This window comes from Sprattus sprattus (genome assembly GCF_963457725.1).
Source record: "Sprattus sprattus genome assembly, chromosome: 2".
In the NCBI taxonomy this organism is placed as follows: domain Eukaryota; kingdom Metazoa; phylum Chordata; class Actinopteri; order Clupeiformes; family Clupeidae; genus Sprattus; species Sprattus sprattus.
Window position 1 is genome coordinate 64,741,034 of NC_137921.1, and position 26,897 is coordinate 64,767,930.

The window sequence follows — 26,897 nt, forward strand, 5'->3', positions numbered from 1 at the left end:
AGAAAGAAACAGAGAGAGAGAGAGAAAGAAAGGTAGAGAAAGAGAGAGAGAGAGAGGGACAAGCTTGGTGGAAAAATGTGAGTGACAGAGCAGGAGAGGTATTCATATACAAAGATAAGAGCTCTAAGAAGGCAGATTGAGAAAAATAAAATGAGTGAGATGTGAAAAGAGATTTCAGTCTGCCTGACCCAGCACCGCCGTTGTTGTTCACACAGTCAGTGACGGCCACGGAGAGACCTCAGAGGCAAAGCCATCTGCTGAGGAGGAGAAGAGGACGGCTTCGGACAGCGCCGAGGGCGAGAGGAAGAAAGAACACGTTGGAGAAGAGGAGGAGGAGGAGGAAGAGGGAGAGGGAGAGAAGAGAGACATCAGTGCAAAGACATGGAGCAGGTTGATCCACCAGCCCCGCGGCCTCCAGGCCCAGGGCAGAGCTAAAGTAGAGCAGGAGGAAGAGGTGGAGGAAGAGGAGGAGAGGAGATCCAGTGAGTACAAGCAGCACCAGGGGATGCCCCCCCACCACTCTAAGGAAGCGTCCCCAGAGGAAGAGGCCACTCGGGAGGTTCAGCACAGCCCAGAGGAGACGGAGCTCCGTATGATGGCCAGACGAGAGCCGGAGCCAAGAGACGAGGAGGGGAGCGCCAGTAGAAAGACCGAGGTAATGATGTCACAGTTCGTAGGTCAGAGGTAATGATGTCATAGGACTGATTGGTGACAATGAAGACCTAGTAGCATAAGAGCTAGAGTCAAAAGCATGAGAAAAAAATCATCACAGATTAGTGGTAATGATGTAACAAATCTCTCTCACTCTCTCTCTATATATCTGTACATCTATCTGTCGCTCTATCTATTTCACACTCTCTCTCTGTCTATATCTCTCTATCTGTTGCTCTTTCTATTTCACTCTCTCTCTCTCTCTCTCTCTATCTGTCGCTCTATCTATTTCACTCTCTCTCTCTCTGTCTGTTTCTCACCAGGATCCAGAGATTGAGAGCCTGGCAGCCATCGAGTCCGAGCTTGAGAACATGGCTAAGAAACTCCACGAGCTCCGACATGGCTGAACCGCTCCTCCAGGCTGCCCTTCCTCGCCACCTTCCTCTTCCTCCTTTACCAGTTAGCCGCCCTGCATTTAGACGCCAGTGCGTTCACGGCAAGGGCAGAGGCCCTCCACTCCTGTCACCTCCCACGGTTCTGGGCCTCCATCCACCTCCTGTTGGATGTGAGCGACCGCCACTCTCGAAGCCTCCCCTTCCTCTTCTCTCTCTCTCTCCCTCTCGTTTCCTCGAAAGGACGAGTCTTGAGAAAACCCCTAGTCTGAAAATAAGGAACTCGGACTCCTTCGCTCCTGCTGTTCTCTGGCTTGCCTTTGCTCTCGCCTTTGCTTAACGCTCGACAACGGTACGCTCGCTTGCTAGCTTCGCCTGAAAAGTATCTGAGCACCGCGCACCATCTCTGTGACAACATGATAAAACTGTCTGTATGTAATGTTGTAATAAAATCCAGAGCTAGCCACTTGGGGATAAAATGAGTTTGTGTATATGCAAATATTTACAAAAATCTTACGTTCTTTCTAAAGAAACTATGTTGTTCTGAAACTCTAAGGCTCAGAAGGGTTCTAAGAAATGCAATAATTGATCGTTTTTCGTAGATTAAAAAAAAAAAAAACACTTGTATTTACAATCTGTATGAAATTTAGCTAAGAAAACCAATAAATTCTAAAGAGTTAAAAACCAATGTGTCTTGGTGCAATTAGTCACATCTCTCCCTAATCCCCTAAACATCCATCATCTTTTAAGCAGAGTCATAATAAATGATTCACATTAAAAGGGACAGTAGGCGACTTGCTCCATCCATGCACTGACTCAGATGATTTTGTGCTCCTCATTCAGTCTTAGCCTATGCCCACCCAAACCCGCCACTACACTGAATTCAGATGATTTTACTCATTGAGTCGAAGTCCTGTAGTTGTTCTGGGCGAGGAACTCCGGTAGTTTTTTACGCCCCAGGTGGCTGACACACACAACATGTTGCGGAACACCCAGCCTCTGACCCTGAGGTGTGTACCACTGATCGGTGTGACCTAGGTCAGGTGGAGTACTTGCTCCTGCTGTGAGCTGAGAGACCTCCAGAGGGCCATGACCCCTCCATCTGCCACGCCACGTGGCTTACACATAGCTCTGCATTAATAAATCAGCTGAGGGAGATTCAGTCGGACTCTCAGATGTATTCTCTTCCAAACACACGATTATCTCTGCAACCTTCTCTCCACTGCAGACAGTCTGAGAGTACGTGGGTTCCCTAAAGCATACACATTCTACCTTGGCAAAGATGACATATACACACACACACACACACACACACACACACACACACACACACCACAGAGCAAAAATCCTTTTTTCCCCCATCATCGCACGCTCTTTATTTCCCCTTTGCTTCATACTTGATTCATAAATGTCCAAAATTGTTAGTTTTGCTCCAACATATTGTGCAAAGAACAAAACCCCACCACATATATCATGTGCAACACGCAGGTATAGTGTATATACAGTGGCTATACATCCAGAAACTGCCAGAGGCAAACACGCTTGGGTTGAACAGCAATGTAACCTTAGTTGTTCTACAGTAGTCGTCATGGTTACGTGTGAAAAGTACATATTACACAAGTGGTTGGAGAGTTAGTGACGATGGCAATCAGTCATATCATTCACCGCTCTGTCTCTCGCTGCAGACTTCCCTTTGTCGGTTATGTCTGCCATAGACCAGCTGACTCCCCAACAGACACGGTTCTTCTCCTCCGGTGTGGATTTGGCAAAGGTGCCCCAGATCTGGGCCAGATTTACTCCCGAGTTTCTTGCCAAATAGGCACAAAGTGTCCATGTACCTCATCATGTTCATGTCATTCTAAGGTCCGGTGGCATTGCATTTGGGGCTGAGGTGACAATAACTGTATACGCGTTTCTCTGATCTGGTCCCCTACTACTATAAAAGAACAGTATGTATATGCTGTGCGGTTTACAGTGACTACTACATACCTATGCATTAGTTAATGAACACTAATGCAAAAATTTACAAATCAGTACAAAATTCACACATCAAATTCATTTCCCATACCACCCAATATTCTGTATTATTCACCTATATCAGATTTGAAGACATTATTGTAAATATGATGGTGCTGATATTTCGCAGTGAAGTAAGGAATGAAACATTTTGTTAAGGCATTTGGTGCCTCGTCTGTTCCTCAACTGATCCCCGTGTATAGATGGGTCCAAGGACACAAGAGTGCAAAATACACATCATACAGTCAAGTATTCTAAAAACACATCATGGAATCCAGTACTTAAATTAAACTTTCCATTCTCAATACTCCTTTTGTATCTCTTATTGTCTAACAAAGTCCTGTTAAATGGTTGTGAATACCTCACACACTGCCAACCCTTTCAACAAAAAGCTGCAGTTAGAATCCTGAAGAAACCTATTGGCACAGACAAACAAGCTTCCTTAAAGTCTCTGTCAGATGGCATCGACTGATCAGTCAATAAGGGTTGATCTTCCACCACTTTGTAAACCATTAAACATGGACAAGGCCTTGGTGTTTAACAAGTAGACACACACGCACGCACACTCTCACTCTCTCACTCACTCTCTTACTCATTCACTCACTCACTCACACACTTGCTCAATCATTTACAGTATACTGGCACACATATCATCCGGTCATTGGGAGGAGGCCTTTGTTGCTAAAGATGAGGATGCACAGTGCTTCTTGAAGCTCGCCGACATGCCCGAGCTGCATCCCATCCCCTGGTGGGGGCCCCTCCGCATCCCCTCGTCATCCACGATCCAGGCCCCGCCCTCGTTTCCCTGCATGCCGCAGGGCTTGGCAGAGGCTAGCGTTTCCACGGCAGCAGGGTTGCCCTGTCCCTGCACACCTCCCGCCCAGGGGTGTGCCCCCCGCGGAACTCCGCCCACCGTGGCTTTGGCCTGCAGCGTGCTCGTCACGAGGCTCAGGAGGTCGTCAAAGAACTCCGGAACCCCCTCGTAACCTTGGAGAAGGAGAGAGAGACGGTTTAGCGGCGAGGGTAAGAGACGGCCCCTGGAGGCTCATTTGTTTCGGGTGATTTGAAGTTATCAAAACAATTTGGACCGCCTAAGCGCCACAATTTCCTGAGGGACTGATCGCAATCACAGGCTATTCCAGGGGACCCGGTTCTTGGCCAAGGCATGTATTTATCTAGAACCTATTTGTGTACAGGCAGCGGCGACAGGATTAAACATGCCCTTCATTTCTTGGAGGAGCTGGCACTTATGGCTTCCCTACAACAGGGGAGCAGGAAACTGCACAGAGGTACAGGAAACAGACCGTGAAACAGAATTATGGAAATGAATTTATGGATACTCAACAGCCCTTCACCTAAGCAATAGATGGAATGACCGGAGAGAATGTACCATTACACTTCAGCACTGGACTTTGATTGACAGACAGATGGAGATAGTTAAAAGGCAGCAGAGATCACAAACAGGAGCACACACACACACACACACACACACACACACACACACACACACACACACACACACACACACACACACACACGAGAACCAACACAGTGGGGGTAGAACTGCGATAACGCAATTTGTTGCTTTCCTCTTTAACTCTCATGGGACACTTTCCCACGCCATTGACGACTGGCAAAGAACCCCTACCCCCACCCCACAACATACACACAAGCAGTCTTGTTTAGAGCACATAACATCACCAGGGCAACAAGACAGAGGAGAATAGTCCTCCTCATGCTCTCTAGGCACCGCATAGTGTCATGCTAACGGCTAACAGTGCTACACAGAGAGAAAAATGCACTTACAGCACAGCACATTACTCCAACCAATCTGTCTTATGTGACTCTTTAAACTTTGTATTAATTAAGTAATTGCAGAAAACAACACACCAAGTTTTCTAAAATCCTGGTTTAGATAACCTTTCACAGTTACCATTATTTCGTCAAAAGTCAAAGCATCAAAGCATCAAGGCATACAGAGTCATGGTCTGTTGGGAACCCTGGACTGTGACTCCATACTAACACCACATGGCCTAGTCACTAGTGTTATCACATTAGTTCATACTGACATGGAACTAGTTGGAGAAAGGTGTTGAAGAAAAAAATTGAAGGAATACCGATGGATGAGGTCTTAATACTGTACCCACCACATAACCTTAGCCCTGCTTAAGCTGAAACTATATTACCATTTAACATGCTCTGTTAAAGTGGTCAACAATTACTAGATAAGGAGGCTATAAAAATGCTGGAAAAATGTGGATCACCTGTCCTTCTCTGTGAAGAAATAAGTTCAGAGAACTTTTTCCTGGGTTAGTGTTTCCTGGGGTTAGTCTCGCAGTGACTTTGGCTTGATTCGTACTTGAATGCTGAGGCACCTGGTGTACTTAAGAGGAGCAAAGGGTCCTTCTCATAATGAGCAAGTGACCAAAGTAATAAAGAGCACTTGATGAAGAACACTTCCGCTGTACTTCAACTATGACTGTGTACGTAAGATCACTCCCAGCAATCACTCTATGCAACTTTTTAAGTATGTCCCCAAAGGATATCAGAACAGAAAGTTCAGATTAGATGAATCCTTGATAATGGGGAAGACAGACCCTTTGATAAGAGCAAAAGGTAGTCACCTGGGAATGCATTGATGTCGATGACAGCATGTTGGCCAGTCTGTGTGTTGATGATGATGTCAATCCCAAACAGGGATATTCCCAGGGTTTGTCGCAGGCATCTGCAGATCATCTGAATGACGTCATCACTTGGCACTTGGGACTGACCTTCCAGATTGTCCCTCTAGAAGGTAAATAAACAGAATCAAAGACACCATTCTATCACAGAACTGAAAACAACTATCCAGATAACAGCTTAAAGGGTAATAGGTCTGCCCTTGATCTCTATTCTGGATCTGCCCCAGAATCAGCCGGCTCCCTCAGTGAGAATAACAACATTCATCTCAGAACTCAAACGAAAGCAGGCCGGACTTACAGAGGTCAGGGCCGATGAGGACTCTGGCTTGGAGACATGGTGGCTGTTGAAGGATATGGCTCTCCTGTCTGAAAGAGAGAGAGAGAGAGAGAGAGAGAGAGAGAGAGAGAACAAGAGAGAGGAAGGTCACAAAAACACAAGTACCAGGTTTGTCACGAATCCCGTTCTCTAGAGAAGAATGTAGTTAAAGACTTGCTGATGATGCGATGCTTTGCCAAAGCATAATGTATGAATAATGCTACAAAGCTCCTGTGTTCTCAGCTAAACCTTCCCTGGTCCTTGTAGATTTGTATTCAAAAATCAGAGATGAACCAGAAGACATTGAACAGAATTCAGGACAACAGTGTCAACATTATCAAGCTTCATGTTAGTCACTGTAGTAATGACATTTCATGGCAATCTAGCACAAGTGTATCTGACTGTGGATATATTAATCTAACTTGGTCTACATACTACTTTTTCCTGCTCTTCTATTAGAGCTGTTTTTAGACTATCAGTCGCTAAGACTCTGTGCAGTCCATTCATTTGGCCAGAGGGGGGCAAAATTTCCCACACAAGCACAGAAAAAAAGTGGCCTTGATTTATATCATTGCCATGGCGACTGTTGTGACTCGCACTGGAGCCAGTGTCCATGAAGTTCAACAAGAAGTCCAGCACTTTAAACTAATCATCTGTTGAGAGAGGAGATAGCGAATGGTTTACAAATGAACTCGGAAATCCTATGAATACTTGTTGCGCTTTGCATGTGGGTCACTGAGTCGCTAAATCTTCAAACAGTTCATAAACAGCCGTTTTGAAGAAAAAATAAATCTTTAAAAGGAAAGGTTTAGCCACAGTCAGACAGGGGGTAAAGATGGCGTGAATGCCACATAAATTCTGTCAACAATAACATTTTCTGCCACCCTTTGCAATGCCAGTTTGGAAAGTTTGCTACAGCAATGTCAGGACATTTCGTGGCACGGATTCTAAAAGCATAGTGCCTGTGATTTAGCAGTTGTTGAACTGGTGCGAATGTCCTACATTCAGACATGCTGAACTAATTCTGCCACCATCATTTGGAAAACCCCATACCAGAGGAACGTGACAACACTTACCACACACGGTGCTGAATGCCAGCTATTTGCTTCAAAGAATGTGAGCTAAAGGTGTTGTACAAATATGGGGAAATGGAGTTTAAGTTATCCCAATGGGGCCTGAGGAGAAACTTGACTACTGTCCACAGCCTGATGTGTACATAGAGGCAAATATACAGCCAGGCTCAGGTGACTTATTATATTGGGTTGGGTGTCAGATAACATATGACCAGTCTGGGATAGATAAGAACATGTATTGATCTAGAATAATCAATATTATCTCTAATGGTTCCCCGTGGTTCCAAAGGTGAACTACTTAGTAACAGAGAGGAGGTGTGAGGCCTCACCTGTCGGGCCGGTGGGGAAGTTCCGGATAGACGGCCTCTCGACCACACTGTAGGCCTCGCCCACCACAAAGACTTTGTACAGCACGGCATTGTGGTTAATGAAGCTCTGGATCACGCAGGGAGGCTTGATGTTCGTCAGGTCGTCCTCGCTGAAGATGATGGCCATCTGAAAGAATCAAACACCCATGAATGATGAGTCGCTTACTGAATGGCTCTGTTGCTCAGCCAAAGCACAGACAGCCTTAAGAGCTCATGTACCAAGCAGCGATAGAACTAATGACATCCCACAATGGCAAAATGAAACTCAATCCAGGATTGAAAACAGTTTCACAGGAAATCTGGATAATTACCCTAACAATTCAATACAGAGCTAATATTTAGTATGAAAGAACCTATATAGTGGCATTTTGTAGTAGTTCAGCCTTTCTTCTTTAAAGGAATGTCCGATTTAGATGTGTATTGCACATAAAACCTGGAGGTGGATAGATCATCAGGAGGACAACTCTATTATTACAGCTGAGAATTTAGTGTCAGTTGTTTATTAGATTTAGACACAAGCTTGTTGTCCATACTCAGAATGGATCTGCAAGATCATGAGCGGAACCAGTCAAGTCTCATCACCTATTCGGGCAGTCTCTGGAAATTCAACTAGAAATCAGTTCCATGAAACCCAGACGACCGTTTGAAATGTTCTGTCTGTCTTTATCGGTCTGTTGAAAAGTGTGATCCTTCTGAACCATAAAGTTTTATGGCGGCTCTGCAGTTAACTCAGGTCTCCCAGCTAATCAGCCATTCCATCAGTGTGTGGCAACACCATCTCGTCCATCCCCAAAGATCAACACCACCAAGAGCTTTTTTATATGCTTACCCTACCATGCCACTCCTCCACATACCAGTACTTTTCTATCTTTGTGAAGTGACCATCCCCGGTTTCTCAGGAGATTGTGCGCACGCGAGTGAGAGAGAGAAAGAGAGAGAGAATTCTTGGTAACCCATTGGTAAACTATCACGATGACAGGAAGCTGTCTGCTGACTCACTGCTCGAGAGAGAGGAGTGTTCGGCCATTGTACGATGTGACACAGACGCTCATGGCCATTACTCAGGCGACACTATAACCATGAGAGCAAACACCAGCCGCCCTCTCTGGAACGCAGGATTTATAGCAGGGAGAACATGTTCTGCATGTATGTGCTCAGTGTTCCGACGCGTTACGCAAACACGCAAGAGGGAGGGGAACAGAGACACTTGAGACACAAAGGAAGAATGACAGGATGAAAAATGCAAAGCTATAGAAATAACAGAGGGATAGAGAAAAACACAAAAGAGCGAGAGAAGAACAAATGTACTAATGTAGTGAATGTGACTTACATAATTCACCTTTGTTATAGTGTGGTTCTACACACCGTTGTCATACATACATATGAATGTATAATGCATTCTGTATGACTGACTGTTACGGGATCGTGGTCCCTTTAAGTATCCATTGTTGATTATGACGTTGCTTGTTTGGTCACGATTCAACGCCATCTTGTTTATCGGTTTTATGCTTGTGAAATTAAACGAGTCACACACTTGTGTACTCAACGTGAGAAGTTGTCTTTGATGTATTAATGCAATTTCCACACTTATGCCATTTAAATTAATGATTTGCATCATATTAACTTCATCATTGTATTCATTCATCACTCTTTTGATTGAAGTCAGACGAAGAAGAAAAGATGAAGAAAGAGGAAGAGAGGAAGGAGGTGGAAGAAAGGAACAGGGCAGAATGAGAGTGTTGAGTGAGAGAGAGTGTTGAGAAGAAGGAACAGGGCAGAATGAGAGTGTTGAGTGAGAGAGTGTTGAGTGAGAGAGTGTTGAGTGAGAGAGTGTTGAGAAGAAGGAACAGGGCAGAATGAGAGTGTTGAGTGAGAGAGTGTTGAGAAGAAGGAACAGGGCAGAATGAGAGTGTTGAGTGAGAGACAGTGTTGAGAAGAAGGAACAGGGCAGAATGAGAGTGTTGAGTGAGACAGTGTTGAGAAGAAGGAACAGGGCAGAATGAGAGTGTTGAGTGAGACAGTGTTGAGAAGAAGGAACAGGGCAGAATGAGAGTGTTGAGTGAGAGACAGTGTTGAGAAGAAGGAACAGGGCAGAATGAGAGTGTTGAGTGAGACAGTGTTGAGAAGAAGGAACAGGGCAGAATGAGAGTGTTGAGTGAGAGAGTGTTGAGAAGAAGGAACAGGGCAGAATGAGAGTGTTGAGTGAGAGACAGTGTTGAGAAGAAGGAACAGGGCAGAATGAGAGTGTTGAGTGAGACAGTGTTGAGAAGAAGGAACAGGGCAGAATGAGAGTGTTGAGTGAGAGAGTGTTGAGAAGAAGGAACAGGGCAGAATGAGAGTGTTGAGTGAGAGAGTGTTGAGAAGAAGGAACAGGGCAGAATGAGAGTGTTGAGTGAGACAGTGTTGAGAAGAAGGAACAGGGCAGAATGAGAGTGTTGAGTGAGAGAGTGTTGAGAAGAAGGAACAGGGCAGAATGAGAGTGTTGAGTGAGACAGTGTTGAGAAGAAGGAACAGGGCAGAATGAGAGTGTTGAGTGAGACAGTGTTGAGAAGAAGGAACAGGGCAGAATGAGAGTGTTGAGTGAGAGAGTGTTGAGAAGAAGGAACAGGGCAGAATGAGAGTGTTGAGTGAGACAGTGTTGAGAAGAAGGAACAGGGCAGAATGAGAGTGTTGAGTGAGAGACAGTGTTGAGAAGAAGGAACAGGGCAGAATGAGAGTGTTGAGTGAGAGACAGTGTTGAGAAGAAGGAACAGGGCAGAATGAGAGTGTTGAGTGAGAGAGTGTTGAGAAGAAGGAACAGGGCAGAATGAGAGTGTTGAGTGAGAGAGTGTTGAGAAGAAGGAACAGGGCAGAATGAGAGTGTTGAGTGAGAGAGTGTTGAGAAGAAGGAACAGGGCAGAATGAGAGTGTTGAGTGAGAGAGTGTTGAGAAGAAGGAACAGGGCAGAATGAGAGTGTTGAGTGAGAGAGTGTTGAGAAGAAGGAACAGGGCAGAATGAGAGTGTTGAGTGAGAGACAGTGTTGAGAAGAAGGAACAGGGCAGAATGAAAGTGTTGAGTGAGAGAGTGTTGAGAAGAAGGAACAGGGCAGAATGAGAGTGTTGAGTGAGAGAGTGTTGAGAAGAAGGAACAGGGCAGAATGAAAGTGTTGAGTGAGAGACAGTGTTGAGAAGAAGGAACAGGGCAGAATGAGAGTGTTGAGTGAGAGAGTGTTGAGAAGAAGGAACAGGGCAGAATGAGACACAGTGTTGAGAAGAAGGAACAGGGCAGAATGAGAGTGTTGAGTGAGAGAGTGTTGAGTGAGAGAGTGTTGAGAAGAAGGAGCAGGGCAGAGTGAGACACAGTGTTGAGAAGAAGGAACAGGGCAGAATGAGAGTGTTGAGTGAGAGAGTGTTGAGAAGAAGGAACAGGGCAGAATGAGAGTGTTGAGAAGAAGGAACAGGGCAGAATGAGAGTGTTGAGTGAGAGACAGTGTTGAGAAGAAGGAACACAGCAGAGTGAGACACAGTGTTGAGAGGTGAAAATCAATGGTTAATGGGAGACAGTGACGTCAGAAGCTTTTGACAAGCGAAAATGAAAGGTTTATGTAAGACAGCCCCGTACAGACAGAGTTGAAAAATCAAAATGAAAGGTTAACGTGAGACGGTGAGTTCAGGCGCCGCTGAGAAGTGGAAATGAATAGTTAACGTGTGCACACACTGACCTCGTGAGAGCTGGTTCCATGGGCCACCTGGGTCTTACAGACTGGGGAAGAAATACGAGACGTGAGCGGGAAGCAACTCCACCAACAGTGACAGCCACAGTCGTATAAATGATTCATATAAATACACTAAATAAGTCTGATTCCCAAAGGTTACATGTTAATATATAGTGCCACAGAATCACCCCTCCGTCACTTGCTGTTTTCCAGTTCATATTATCCCATTAATAATCATCAATATACTATAGTATCAATGTAAGTTGTCCTGGATGTATGAATGAATGGATATATATATATATATATATATTTTTTTTTATTTACATATATTTACTTATGGAGTAAATGTGATTGTGTGCTGGTTTTGAAGCTACTCATAGTGAATGGGCACATGAGTGAGGAGTGAGTAGAGAGACATGAGGAACTTACTGCAGGGGAAGGTGATGTCATGCTGCTGGAGCTGGCCCAGTATCTCTCTGCCACACTCACCCCTCAGGACCATGAACGGAGGGGAGCAGATCCGATCATCTGGGGAGGAGGAAGGAAGCCATGAGACTGGTGTGTGTGTGTGTGTGTGTGTGTGTGTGTGTGTGTGTGGGAACATGTACTGTATATACTGTATTTTTATATAGAAGCATCGGGGTCCACATCATAACACACCCTTTCATAATGTGTCTGAACAGTATGTGTGTGCGTGTGTGTGTGACCATGTGTACATTAATTGTGTGTGTGAACATGTGCACATTATGATGTGTATATATACACACCTGTGCACCCTTGTATATATATATATATATATATGGAAGCACAAGGGTGCACATCATAACATCCTTTCATAATGTGTGTGACAGAAAGTGAGATGAAGAGTATGTGTGGGTGTTCTTCATGAACGCACGCGTGTCACAAGTGTGTGTATGTAATCCTCACACGCCTCCTGGAGCATGGGCTGTGAACGTGTCTATTTTTCATGCCTGCGCGCGGCGTCTTGTCGTGCTGCACCGCTGGTTTGTGCTCCCTGAGGGCTCATGATAGCAGCTTACTAGAGCTCAGACTATTAGAACCTACTGATGAACCTCACCAGCAGTTAAGTCTTCAGTTTCAATCTTTCTCTCCCAATATTTCTCTGTCATTCCCCCTGCTCCCTCTTCTTCCTCTCTTCCTCACTATATATATCTATCTGGGAATGTGTTTTCATTTCCATGTGTAGTGTAGTTTCCACAAATATCCCCCTACTTACTCTCTCTTTGACTGCGGCTCTTCTGCTCTGGGCTCTTTCTCTTCCTGTTCTGTCTTGCCTCACTCTCATACCATCTCTCCTTCTTCCTCTCTCTCTCTCTCTCTCTCTCCTTCTCTCTCTCTCTCTCCTTCTCTCTCTCTCTCTCTCCTTCTCTCTGTCTGTGTCTCACTCTCTCTCCCCCCCGGGTCCTTGGGGTCTCCTGTGAAGTGTCTGTGTGTGTGTTTGCTCAGTGTAACCCTGACTCCACATGTTTTGAAAAGCCAGGGAGAAATGTAGCATGGCCGCTGCACGGGAGGGACACCATGGCCATTCTTTAACCCCTCAGCCCCCCCCCCCCCCACTCCCCGAAACACCCTTCTTCCCTTCTCAATCCTAAATCTCAACTGCTGCAGTATACCCCCCCCCCCCCCTCCCCCGCCCCCTCCACCGAAACACCAACAATCACACAACCAGACAATATGGAGCCTCCAGAGACACACGAGGCCACTGTCACAAGAACATACTGTATGTGCTATGTGCTTTGCTTATGCGCTCATTCTCACTCCTCAGAGTGTCTCTACCCCCGTCACACACACACACACACACACACACACACACACACACACACAGACACAGACACACACACACAGACACAGACACAGACACAGACACAGACACAGACACAGACACAGACACAGACACAGACACACACACACACACACACACACACCCACTCCCTCACTTTCTCGCTATCTCAGACCATGCCTTATGCATAGGCCCATATTGTATACACTCTTTCACTGGCTCCAGTCGCGGGAACTAAAAGCGCCGTACTGTGGTCCCATTTTGGCACACATAGTAAGTTCCATTGTGTGAATAACAGGCAGAAAAGCCAATGTATATCTAACATGAGTTAAATATTAAACAGGGTGTCACAAGCTGAAAGGCATGACCTAAAACAGAACCCAATTCATCTCTTTAAATCAGTCAAGAAGCCTTACTCACACTACTGCTGAGTGCAAATTATTACCTAATATCCTTGGCATTGTGTGACTCGGTTGCTGGTGTCAACAAGACAATATTATTCTTTCATCCATGGAAACATAGTAAGACTATGGATGTGTCTGTATATTTACTGTCCCCGCTTATATCTGCGGTTCTTAGCGTAGTAAATTGAATCTGGCAATCCTAACGAAAACAAATCTATGTATGGGCTTGTCTCTCACAGAACATCAAGGCAAGCTCTGGTGTAATGATTTTGATTTCTAACGAACACAGTGCGGGGCACAGAGCACAGATGTGGTTAACCACTTCACAATAGTTACATTTACGGAAGTGAGCTGGCACGTTGAGTCCACCATCTTGGTCGCTCCCACGCAAAGTGGAACAAATGCGCACCAAATAGCCAATCAAGTCTGAAACGCGCAAACAAGCAGGGAGAAGGAGAGTCCATTACTCTGACGCGTGTTTACCTCCCTCTGCCGTCACACTGTGGAGGACAGCCTTTCAAGCGTGCCTTGAACCAACTGCATGACTGGCAAGGAAATGATATCACAGCTATTTGAAACACTGAAGCTGAAGTAAAGCTTGTAAATAATCATCAGTTACCTTGTATTTTGCCAGATTATATGAACATGGATTCGAGATTGATTCAACTATGCAACTCCCACTGAGCTCACAGAGCTGACATCTTGTCGATGAAAGTTAAGGTCAAAGTTCATGGTGCAGTTAACTGACAAAGCACACGATTCATTCAAAAGCCGGCCAGTGACAGAACACTCTGATAGTGTGGCTTTTTAAACAGGCTGATGAGTGAGGGAGCTTTCCCTCTATCTGAAAACGAACCCAGCGCAGGTTATGTAACAATAAGCGCCCAGCTCAAGCAACAGTGTCTCCCCCCAGGGCACGCCTCTCTCGCCCCTTCTCTCTCTGGTGCTTTCTGCAAACTAATTGTGGTTGCCTGGAGAATGACTGAGTGAGAGGGACAGAGTGAGTGTGAGAAAAAAAAGGGAGAGAAAGAGAGAGAGAGGGGGGGGGGGGGGGGGGAACAAAGAGGGGAGAGAGAGAGTACAAAGAATATACTCTGGCATGCTAAATTCTAAATAGAGTGCTCTGTAAAAGCCGAGAGAACCAGAGCCAAAAGAACACCGCTGTTAACCTCAAGCCACCCTGAGATGTCCTGCCTCTCTGAGACGGGCATACCCTGGGAGTCAGAGAGAGAGCCAGATATGCTAGTGGCTAACCAGATATGCTAGTGGATAACCAGATATGCTAGTGGCTAACCAGATATGCTAGTGGCTAACCAGATATGCTAGTGGATAACCAGATATGCTAGTGGCTAACCAGATATGCTAGTGGCTAACCAGATATGCTAGTGGCTAACCAGATATGCTAGTGGCTAACCAGACATGCTAGTGGCTAACTGTGATCTGGGCCACATCTGGGCCACATCTGGGCCAAAGCTGTGTGGTGGTGAGCTGGTCTCGGCGGACAGCTAATCCTGCATCTGAGACACACTACACCAATGATGAGTGTCTCCACACCTAAGCTTTTGGCAGCAGGACTCCAAACAGTCCTAAGCCATTAGCAGCCATTACAATGCACAGAGTAGGGGAAATGCTTACGGTCTTTCCTGGAGACGCCTACGTAAGAGCAATTCCATAAACTCCACATAGCAGAAGCTCTGTGTAGGCATACTTACAGGCAAAGGTTAGTCATCACAGCCACAAAGGAACTAAAACAAAAATCTCTGCTCTAACTGTACTTTGTCACTTTGAATGAGACTGTTTAATACATAGCGTGAAGACTAACCATCTAACCAACCCCCAACACACTCACACACACACATACAAACCACACATTAACATGCTCACCATAGATATATTGGTAGTTATGATTTGTGTTTACAGACATAACAGCGATTTATTGCTCAAAACAGCCCTCTAATGCTTGGCTGCGCACACAGCAGGTAAACTCACACACACACACACACACACACACACACACACACACACACACACACACATAAACACACACACAAACACACACATTCACAAACACTGAACACATGGTCAGGAATGCCAAGTCCTTTCAGCTGACATGCCATGTAAGCTGGTGTGCATCAGATGACACAAAGCCAGGAGGCCGTGCCTGTTTCGAGCCCCTGCTGGTGACCTCCACACTGTGGGGCAGAGGGATGGCGATGGAGGTTCAAGCGGGTTTAAGAGCACAGGCTCATGAGCACATGTGTCCCTGGAGCGGGAATGCCGGCCCCCTCTTCCTGCTCGGAACGCTGGGAATGCGAAGCCGGAGCGAGGGCCACACAAAGAACGAGCAAGTCGGCAGTTTTCACACGTAAGCCTACATCGTCTCCACACACACACACAAAAACACAGACACACCCCCTCCCCGACACACACATACACACACATACACTATATGTTAAGCTTTGCACTTCCCCAGCGGAAAAGCCCAAAGCTCATTGAGGCTTCTGACACTGCAGGGCCAACAAAGGAATTACGGAAGGGGAATCTGATACACACACACACACACACACACACACACACACACACACACACACACACACACACACACACACACACACACACACACACACACACACACACACACACACACACACACTGACTCGCACACACCTACACACCCACCCACCCACACACACACACACACACACAACCACACACACTGACTCACACACACCTACACAACCACCCACACACACTCACATGCACACACACACACACACACACACACACACACACACACACACACACACACACACACACACACACACACACAACACACACACACACACACACACAAACACACAAACACACATGTCCACTGAAAACGGTTTAACATCCTTTTCACATGTGTATCGGTTTGCGTGTATCTTTGTGCATGTTGGTTTACATACATACATACAATCAGTATCTATATGCATGTTTGTGAAGATGCTATTGCTGATTTCTGACTTTCACCACGTTTAAACAGATAGGTACAATCACCAGGACTATACATTTGGTATGTAGTACAGCACGCATGCTAGCCTACCTTGGATTAAGCCCTCTATTTTGTGGATTAGCTGGTATGACTTGGCCCGGTCCAGTAGGGTACGGATAGCAGGCATTGGGTCCAGGACTACAACCTCTGGGTGGGCATCTATGTAATCCTGCAAACGGGTCGTAAAAACCCAGCAGATCAAAACCAAACACTAGAACATGAGATAATCATTGACTGAGCCTTCCAGCGAACAAAAGGGTTAAAGACATTCTGAGATATTATAAAGCCAACACTATACACACCAAGAAAGGGCACCTGATCCACATCATACATAACTCATTCACAAACTACTGGGGCGTACTGAGGGAGTAACTGAACACGTAGAACCAAATCTGGCTGATTACAATCACATACCAAACAATACACCAATGCGTCTATTTTCAATTCACTTTTTTGCGTGGAGGTCTCACCTGAACACTCTGCACCAGTAGCTGGGCCTGCGTGTCCTTCTGGTCTGCCTCCAGGATGTGATCCGTCAGCTTGTGGATGATCACGTCCAGGGGACCCTGCTCCTCCAGAGGTCGACTGAGATCCAGCTAAATGGAGGGGGTCAAAGGTTAGCTTTACAGTCCAAAAAAAAGGTCACAAATGCACATAGGTCACACAGCTAGTTCAATCAACTTCAATTTTATATAGCGCTTTTCTAGATACTCAAAGACGCTTTACAGATCAGTCCGGTCCAGTCCATTCATTCAGACAGTCATACCAGTGGCGGTAAGCTACGAGAGTAGCCACAGCTGCCCTGGGGCAGACTGACGGAAGCGTGGCAGCCAATCAGCGCCTACGGCCCCTCCGACCACCACCAACATTCATTCCAACATTCATCCAGATTCATACGATGTAATGTGAATCTGCACACCCTGGAGACATAATGTGAATCTGCACACCCTGGAGACATAAATGAGAAGAATGAGAGAATCTCAGGAGAGGGCTTTATCTGGTTTTTCTGGTTCTGTCTTTTTTCCTTTTGTCTTTTCCTTTTGAAGGGTGCTCCACTACAAAGCTACCCTCAAATGGTAACATGATATAGTAGAATAACCTACTTTCTGTCAAGCAAACAAGCCATGCAGAGTTACATATGAGCTGACACAACTCACACACAGACACACACACACACACAGACACACACACAGACACACACACACACACACACACAGGGAGAGTGAGAGAGAGAGAGAGAGAGAGAGAGAGAGAGAGAGAGAGAGAGAGAGAGAGAGAGAGAGAGAGAGAGAGAGAGAGAGAGAGAGAGAAGGACAGAGACCCATATGACACACTCTCCTGCAGACATTACTGGAGTTTCTGCAGTCTGGTGGGGAACCTCGACCTTCACTAAGACCCTCTGGGGGAGTTATAGAAAGTGCACAAGATCCTCTGGGGGCTAGGCCTACTGGGTCAAGACTTTTATTTTCAATAGACTGGGGCCACGAGGGTCCCTGCAGAGGACAGGGCCATATGGACAGAGACTATGAGACATCTGGGAGATACGCAGGGTAGGGGGTACGGAGGACACAGCCTCTGGAACATGGAATTATGTAATCTGCCATGACAGGCGAGGGGCAGCTCCAAAGCCGGTACCAAATATAGGAGAATAAATGACAGACTGCAGACCCTCCAAGATGTGTGTGTGTGTGTGTGTGTGTGTGTGTGTGTGTGTGATTGTGTGTGTGTGTGTGTGTGTGTGTGTGTGTGTGTGTGTGTGTGTGTGTGTGATTGTGTGTGTGTGTGTGTGTGTGTGTGTGTGTGGTAGGAGGAGAATAGGTCCTTGGGGGCTGTTCCCTAAAAGGGCTTTCATCAGATGCAGGAGGAATGTCTGGAAATAAGTGCTCAATCCTTCTCAAAACGCTGCTAAGATGAATTACGGAAAAAAACACCACAGACGAATGAGTTCAATTAGCTTGAGAGAGGGACGTGCACTCACTTTAGTCCAATAAACAGGTCAAAAGGTTACATGACAGCTCTAAATAGTGTCTGTTTTAGTCTTAGGGGATGACATAAGTGAGAACAGTCATATTTGGTCTTTTCTATGGAACAGGTCTTCAACGAGTTTGGGAAACTGGAAGAACTAGCCAAGTAAACTCAAGGAGGACTTGAGTTGTCCTCTAAGGAGCAACTGGTTGTGCAGCAGTAATAACACATGTTCAAAAGGCGAAAAAAACATGACGCATAAATACAGTATAATACCATAACAAATAAGTGCTCTGTGTTTAGGTACTGTTAGAATTAAAAGCCATGTTTACTATGTGATTTTAGGTAGTGAGGCTGATATTGTCCTTTTGCTATTGGAGGATAGCAGTGAAAGGGCTGAGAGGATGAAGGAGTGTTTGTATCTGTTGGCTTCGGCTGGTGTGTACGTGGAGCAGGAACCCGAAAGCAGGGGCTTAAACTCCAGGTGCAGGGGTTGGGTGGGTTCAGACCGAATGGATTCTGCCTTCTTGAACAACAGCATTTGTTTTGAGCACTGGCTTTTTGACACAATATATATTGTAATATATTACAATTAAAGCTCAGCTTATTATCAATTTTAGTGCCCGAGTACTCGTATGACTCAATGGTTTCTATATCCTGATCATTCATTATAGTTTTAACAGGGTTGAAGCCATGACATCCCAAATCAATACACATCTCCTTGGTCTGTGTCGCATTTCATTCCAAGACGGCTTCATGACACCATCTTACAAAATAGTCTGTGACAAGACCACGGTAGGTTTCCTCCCCCTTCAGCAGTCTCACTAACAATGTCCTAGATCCAGCGCAAAACATTAAACACACTTTTGCACCGCCACGTGAGGTTATACTGTAGCCGCATCCTGGCTCCCCTGTTACGGGTGGAGAAGATGTTTCGTCCTGTCCAGAAACGTTTTAAAGGACTTCATAACTAGTGAGATCAAGCCTAGTGGCCTGTAGTTATTTTGAGTGTTTGGAAGGCTAATGTTTGGAATGGGAACCGGGTAAACCGGGTACCCTTGGCTGAAAGAATGACATCTTAAAAATGCACTCAATAATAAGCTCTATGAAAACAGTGCAGCGGGGACAGTACAGTATACGCCTACCAGTGTTATCAGGTCCAGGACCTGTTCTAGCTTTACACAGCATATGCCTACCAGTGTTATCAGGTCCAGGTCCTGATCTAGCTACCAATGTTATGGGGGTCCAGGTCCTGATCTAGCTACCAATGTTATCAGGTCCAGGGCCTGATCTAGCTACCAATGTTATCAGGTCCAGGGCCTGATCTAGCTACCAGTGTTATCAGGTCTAGGACCGGTTCTAGCTACCAGTGTTATCAGGTCTAGGACCTGTTCTAGCTTTACACAGCATACAGAAAAAGAAAACGCTGACTGACTAGAACTCAGTAGGTTGTGTTTCAATTTTAGCTTGTTGGTAAAATTGATCATGACAAATCTTGAAATAAATATATAAGAGTCCTGAGCTAGAGCTGATGAACTGCCTGGATGAAACGCCCTTTTCTTTTCTTATAGCTCAAACATTAGAACTTTGTATAAATACAGCCTGGTTTATAATTGAAAATAAAAATCCAGCAATTTTGATTACTCAAATAGATTCTGTATATAAACACATTCTCTCCAGAAACACTTGGATAAGTTATTCACTTGGCTCATGTAATATTGATGGCAACGAGGTACTCAACATCAATAATGCATTATAGGGAATTGGTAGTGAAGGCGCAGTCACTATCTGGTGATCAATATCCTGTGGTGCTGAAGATTCAAATCATTCACGACTGACTAAAACACGAGAGGACGTGAGGTCAACTGAACTGTAATGTTTCAAGGATGGTTAAATCATTCAGTTAGCCTCATTCCGTCTGTTTATGTTTGGTCAAAGAAGGTTATGGCAGTGATAGTAGCGATTGTTATCTGTACGGTAGGGATATATGGTAACCAAACTATTCAAGACTTATAACCTTGATGGGCTTGATTAGAACAAGAGTTGAGAGGGCTAACAGACACAAGCCAAGGCTAACTTGCTCAAAGTGTACCAAGTAATCCAAGAAGAATTAGTGATAAGAGAAACTAAAGAGGGGTTTGTAGGTGAGTGTCTGAGACATCAATAACAGTCTATGCTAGTGCGATAACTGGACAGTAGATAACAATGGTTGTGATTTTTTTTCACTATGTGTGGTTCAATAACTGCAATACACCAGGGTGACATGTCTGACTGTCATGACTGACTTTATCTAAGTGACTCATTTAAAGAAACAAAAAGAGACCTTGCTACTGACCAGCTTGAGTCACTGAACAATAGAAAGTCCTTGCCCTGATTGATCAATTAACTGATCATTTACAAGACATTTATTAGATCTTGTGATAACGTATGCCTTAAAGTTAAGTGAAGATTGGGTGTAGCTCACTGGCCGAGGGCCAAGGAATACAAAAGCTTTGTCAAAGTCCATTTTATCCTTTGGCTTCTGGGCCCCATTTTGTTCCGTGACCTGCGCCATATTGTGACAGGCGGGAAGAGGAGACTAGGTTTCTGCCGAGTCAGGGCCTTATCAGGTGGAGCTGTCTGACAGATAGTGGGAGGGACCTTGGCCTCCCCTTTCCCTTCCCGTGACGTTCTCAACCCCAAACACTTGAGACCTTCACATCTGTCACCGAAAAAAAACAAAGCGTGGTGTGTTTTTTTCCAACGAAATCTCTTTCTGACTGGCTGACTACAACGAGGAAGTAGATTCTTTGGATCCGTCAACATCTCCAATTAAAGAAAGTCCCCCGGCCATCCTGCCAGAGAGAGAGGGCTGGTGCCTTTCGTAAGACACGTCATTAAATATTTTGATTCAGATATTTAACGACGTCCACTTCTTGGTAACATCGGCAGGCGATTTCAGTAAACAGGATCATGCAAACATGTGACTCTCATCGTCTCATGTTTTAAAGATAAACACACCTAAAAAAAAATACGCAAATATGGATGACGGATAAACAAGATGTTGATGTCAAACGTTTTTATAGCCCTGTAATGTAATGCAAACAAGACTGCACAAAACGCTCTTCCAGGTAAGGTAAGCTCCCAGTTAGCAAGACATGCTCTTACCCAGCTCAAGCCCTTCAGCTCTAATTACTCCTACCATTATCATCTGTCTTAAGGCATGTGACAGAGGGTCACACTGATAGTAATAAGCTCTTGTGTCAGGACACCATCGTGCCGTCTGTCTAATGATTCACTCACAAAATCATGTTTCAGCATGGGGTCAAAACTCTCCCAGCCCGCTTTTCAGTTCATGTTAGGATGAAAGAGTTAATGTTAGAATAAAAGAGTTCATGTTAGAATGAAAGAGTTCATGTTAGAATGAAATATATCATGTTAGAATGAAATATATCATGTTAGAATGAAAGAGTTCATGTTAGAATGAAAGAGTTCATGTTAAAATGAAAGAGTTCATGTTAAAATGAAAGAGTTCATGTTAAAATGAAAGAGTTCATGTTAGAACGAAACAGTTCATGTTAGAATGAAGGAGAAAGGAAGGCTTATGAAAGTGCCACCTATTATCACTGCGATATATTGTTAATCCAGCCAGGTGAATGGTTAATTATTCTTGAGGCCATCATTTTAGGTTCCCTTCCTCTGCAAGGTATAGCTTTGAAACGGGCAGCAGACCATTAGAACGAAATCACAGGCTGGTGGGTGGATACAAAAAAAAAATGTAACTGTCTGCACTGTTTTGCAACTAGCACCATCGGCCACACAGTCAACACCAAGGGAGCCCACGGACTGATTAAGACTGACTGAATGACGTTAACCCATAACATTACGCTAACAGGCTACTATAGACTATGCTTTGCTCAGGTGAAAAAGTAGGGTAAGTGTTGATAAACTTCTAAACTTTGAATGTGACTTATATATTAAGTAATTTACTTTGCACCTTCATTGCTTATTACTTGTGATACAAAAACATGAACAGAATAAATAAAACAAGAATGGAATGAATTAAAAGGTCCTTATGCAGGTTTTTACAGTTTGTGGAGGTATGTTTTAAAAGAAACATTTCTTTTTATGGCATAAGGTCACAACATCACAAAACAACATAGTGGATGGGCGGCCAGTTGAAATGGTAGGTGTGTTTATCACATGACCTTATCACATATAATGCTAAATTGTAAGAGCAGCCTTTACAGCCCAACATTGTCAACTATATATGACCAGAATCAGTTATCAAGCTAGCTAGCTTGTATCTGTGCCAACTGTGCTATTGTTCGTTTTTGAAGGGTAAGTCTGTTGACTTTTAGCGAGTTAGCTTTGTAGTTTTAGACTAAATCTCCCTACTGTTGCTTTAAACATACAGTGGATTGCTATTAACGAAATGCAGTAATTATTGGCCAGCGGTGGTTTTACAATGCAAAGACTTGCAATGCTGAGCACTGTTGGAACATTCTGATTGCATGCTCTTTGGGGGATCACTAAGGAGGACAGTTTGTACCCTTGTAAACCAACTGGGTGCATGCCCTGCACCCTCTCCGCTCATAATGGATGTTTCGGACATTCCTGCCCAGCCGAGTGCTTGACTGAGATGGATTTGCTCTTATCCATTGTATTCCCATGGAGAAAATGGACTTCTATTTTTAATATGATATGACCTTTTTGTGACCACGCAGTTTTAGCGCAGACCTATTATCGTCTGTGAGGCCCCACAAGCAAATCTGAAACACTTTCAGTTCTCATGTTTGTGGTCAAAGACTTTGTAATTTATCGAAATGAAACTTGAAAGTTCCCTCCATTTCAGTCAGATAGTGTTTTTTACAAAGTTAAAAATGGGCTGATCACACGAACAAAACCAAACAACAAACTGATAAACAAAAACAGGGGAAAAAAACCATATGTCGGTCAATGTCACACACAAATATAGTGCATTTACCGAATGATCTCACTTCCATGGAAAGCAACAACATGTATTATTATAGCAGTTATGCCACTGTAATTACAGGAAGTTATTAGAGGAACTTCATCCAGTGTTGGAACAGGTTTAGACCAGCAAGCAAGCATGATTAGACCAAATCAACCGTCAAGATTAAAACGAAATCTTGAAAATTAAGTCAAAAATGTAACTTACCTGGATTATTTCAATGCCCCTCTTCCTACAGGAAAAAAACAGAGGGAGTATTATTAAAATGCTGATGACATTATCTTTTCAAATGGCCTTGAATTCATTCAAAAAAATCAACAGGATGAGGTTGTGAATAAGAGGTGTTAACATATCTATTTAAACCACTGCTATCGCAAGTGGTGTTCCCTGATTACTTTTGATAGGCAAAAGGCTAGAGCTTTACTTCATAGAAATGCTAATACTGGGTTGTTGAACAAATCATAGGATTTCTTTACATTTATATCTAAAAATGGAGAAATATACCACAGACACACAGACACACAGACACACAGACACACACACACACACACACACACACACACACACACACACACACACACACACACACCACACATTAACATGCTCACCATAGATATATTGGTAGTTATGATTTGTGTTTACAGACATAACAGCGATTCATTGGTCAAAACAGCCCTCTAATGCTTTGCTGCGCACACAGCAGGTAAACTTATTGGCAGGTCATGACCGCAGTGGTCACTGTTGTGAATGTTGAGACAGGTGAGTTAAACCCTACTGACGCAGTGCAGTTGCAGTGGTAATCCTGCTCATCCTGAGAATAAGTGCATGTTCAGACACACTTTTACATATTCTTCTGCTAACATTCCTCCATACCTCTATGAAGAGCTGTGGTATGTATCAGTGGGGCAATGGTAACCTCAGATGTAGTTGAAATGTTCACTTCACTTCACTTACACTGTCACTAACACATACACACACACACACACACAAAAGACTTAAGTACAGTTCTGACCTTCAAGAGTACTGATTTACTGAAATCTCATATGTACATCAAACATTCATGCACACCAACACAATGGCGCACACTGACCCACCCACCAACTGTCACGGCTCAATGGAAAGAATGACAAATATATAGGCCCACACCTTGAAAGCCTTGGCCCTCATCTGATAGGAGGAACCAAAGGTCAGTAGTAATTCCCTGAAAAGACTAAGTGTGTCACAATAAAGATGCGAGTCCCTCCCTTTCCCCTGTGTAAATCACTCAAGCTACTGCCAAAGCTGAGAGGGATATGATAATATAGGTTTGAGCCATGCACATACAACATGCAAACATATTAATGTTGCCTTTGTATAAGATGAATGCTAATCTATACTTAATCTCAAGCAACAGGTCAGAGGTGGGCGGCTCATTCTACTGAGGTTTGACATGGTAGAGGAGGACGTCTCTTATGTGCAGACATGTGAAAGACCATTAATCACCTCACTGGACTAAGCCTAGGCCTTAAAAGGCAGATTGAGGAATGCCTGGAATTAGTGATGTGTACCAAAGCAGAGACAGGTTTTAGTAAAGGTACTGACTTGTGTTTGCTGATGTTACATACAGAATGAGGCACTGGAATCTCCTCCACCGCAATTAATGATCACACAGTGTTACTGCAAATACTTGGGATGGGGACAGGCCAAGTACAGAATACAAACAGTCTTGGATCAGACCATTCATTTTAGGGAAGTGCGCTATGTCACACAAACCGGACCACCAGGTAGTGACCATGTCAGAGAGGTCTGCCTCTGTCATGGAAAACAGAGAATTTGGCCAACACTAGACAAAACAGACAGTCACACAGTCACACAGTCACACACACGCACACACACGCACACACACATTCAATATATATTTGAATATTCCCCCGTCTTTCTCACAGTGACAGTTGTAGATCACAAGAAGCGTGTGTAAAATCCTGCGTAGCCTACTCTATTCTCCAATTACAATCAAGTGGGTGACGGATCAACCAACTTTATATTACCCTAGATTACCATTCAAATGACTAAATTGCCCTTAAGGCTTATACATTTATAAAGCTACTTTCCTATCTTGTTAATAACTAAACCTCCCCAACAAAACTGTATATAATGTTGGATGATAGACAGTTGATGATGTTGAGAAAAAAACACTATGACAATTCACACTAAAACGGGAACCCATAGAGAGTGTGGGAGGATCTGGGTTTGGCTGATAAGCAGCCTGATACAATCAACTCCAGGTGGTTGATACAGTCACCAAGGGGGAAGTGCCGTTGCTCTAAGAGAGGCCCGCTCCTCACAGAGCTGTTTGTGCTCTAGTGACACAACAGAGACGTGCAGGTCAGCTTGGTTTCAGCTCACCCAGGATCTCGCCAGCAAAACCTGTCCTTGCCGCCTAGACCAAACAATGGTTATCTAGCCCCCACCCATAACCCAACAGCTTCCTTACGAGAGTGTCCCTTGACACGCTTAATTCGTCGTGGGCCTTAAGGTTTATTCCTGCTGTCCTTAGAGTGACAGAATATGTCTTTCTCAACACACACTTCCTGGGAACGGTGGTTTCAACTGACCATTTACGCAGGCTCTTGATAATATAGTCAATCTGTGCAACTGTTGTCCTTATGTTTATCTAAACACACACTTCCTGGGAATCGTGGTTTAAACTGACAATGTCGGCAGGTACATCCTAGATCCTAAACACATGACTCTGGTGCCATAAGCACCTGTAGCTCAATAGATTATCAAACATTACTAAGAGCCAGCAGTTGCACAGGCATACACATTTTTGAGGTGTCTGTCTCTGTCTCCTGTCTTGGTGACTGGAAACAGCCTTGAGGGTGTGAAACCCTTGACTCTACAGACCACTGAATACCTCATATCCAAACAGCATATTCCTGTCAAACCCCCCTTTCCACTGAAAGCCCCCGCTCCATTTGCACTTTGTTGTTTATATAATAGCCAAGCCCCTGAGTCTGTCTGGGGCTGAAGAAGCTGGCACCAGCCGCCCATGGTTCATACCTGATGGATTCTTTGGGGATGACAACATCAGGAGAGCACTACACTCCACCAACACAGGCTTATCCTGTGCCCCCGCCATTATCTACTACAGGATGGAGATCCTCATGAATGTGTATGAACAACAACTGGAAAAACTCTGAAAGCACTAGATTGTGATGTGCTCACATTCAGATTCCTCAAACAGTATGACAAACCATGTCAAAATTTGGTGATAAACCCCTGATTAGGACAAATGACTGACAAGCAAATGTTAATGCGTATCCATGTAACATACCACTATTGATGACTTGCTATTCATGCTCACAAACCTCTCTTCATGTTTAAACCGCACTGTCCAGACCTGAAGGTAACAGATTTTCATGACCTCACCACTTCTACATAAGCAAGAGTTTATGTATTTGGAACAGTACCTGCACATGTCCACGAATGTCAGGAAGTTCAACTTCTTGATCTTCTTCTCGCTGAGCCAGTAGCCCACACGTTTACCCTTCAGAAACGTCTGCAT

The 26,897-nt window shown here is 44.5% G+C and overlaps 2 protein-coding genes across 2 annotated transcripts in view; one reads left to right on the plus strand and one right to left on the minus strand.

Annotated features, from left to right (window-relative positions):
- Positions 1-1,103, plus strand: part of chga (chromogranin A) — a gene marked incomplete at its 5' end in the record, with an annotated part of 12,008 nt that extends 10,905 nt beyond the window's left edge. The window contains 2 exons of the mRNA XM_080832385.1: positions 216-655; positions 975-1,103. Of these exons, the coding sequence (XP_080688511.1) occupies positions 216-655; positions 975-1,058 (524 nt within the window). The 3' untranslated portion in view covers positions 1,059-1,103. The remainder of the gene's footprint in view (positions 1-215; positions 656-974) is intronic.
- Positions 1,104-3,717: 2,614 nt separating this feature from the next.
- Positions 3,718-26,897, minus strand: itpk1a (inositol-tetrakisphosphate 1-kinase a; the record flags this gene model as incomplete). The annotated part of the gene is made up of 10 exons (XM_080860747.1): positions 3,718-4,046; positions 5,684-5,846; positions 6,039-6,106; positions 7,459-7,624; positions 11,199-11,239; positions 11,622-11,720; positions 16,483-16,600; positions 16,902-17,027; positions 23,558-23,582; positions 26,803-26,897. 10 exons carry the CDS (start codon positions 26,895-26,897, stop codon positions 3,718-3,720), a joined length of 1,230 nt encoding a protein of 409 aa, XP_080716873.1.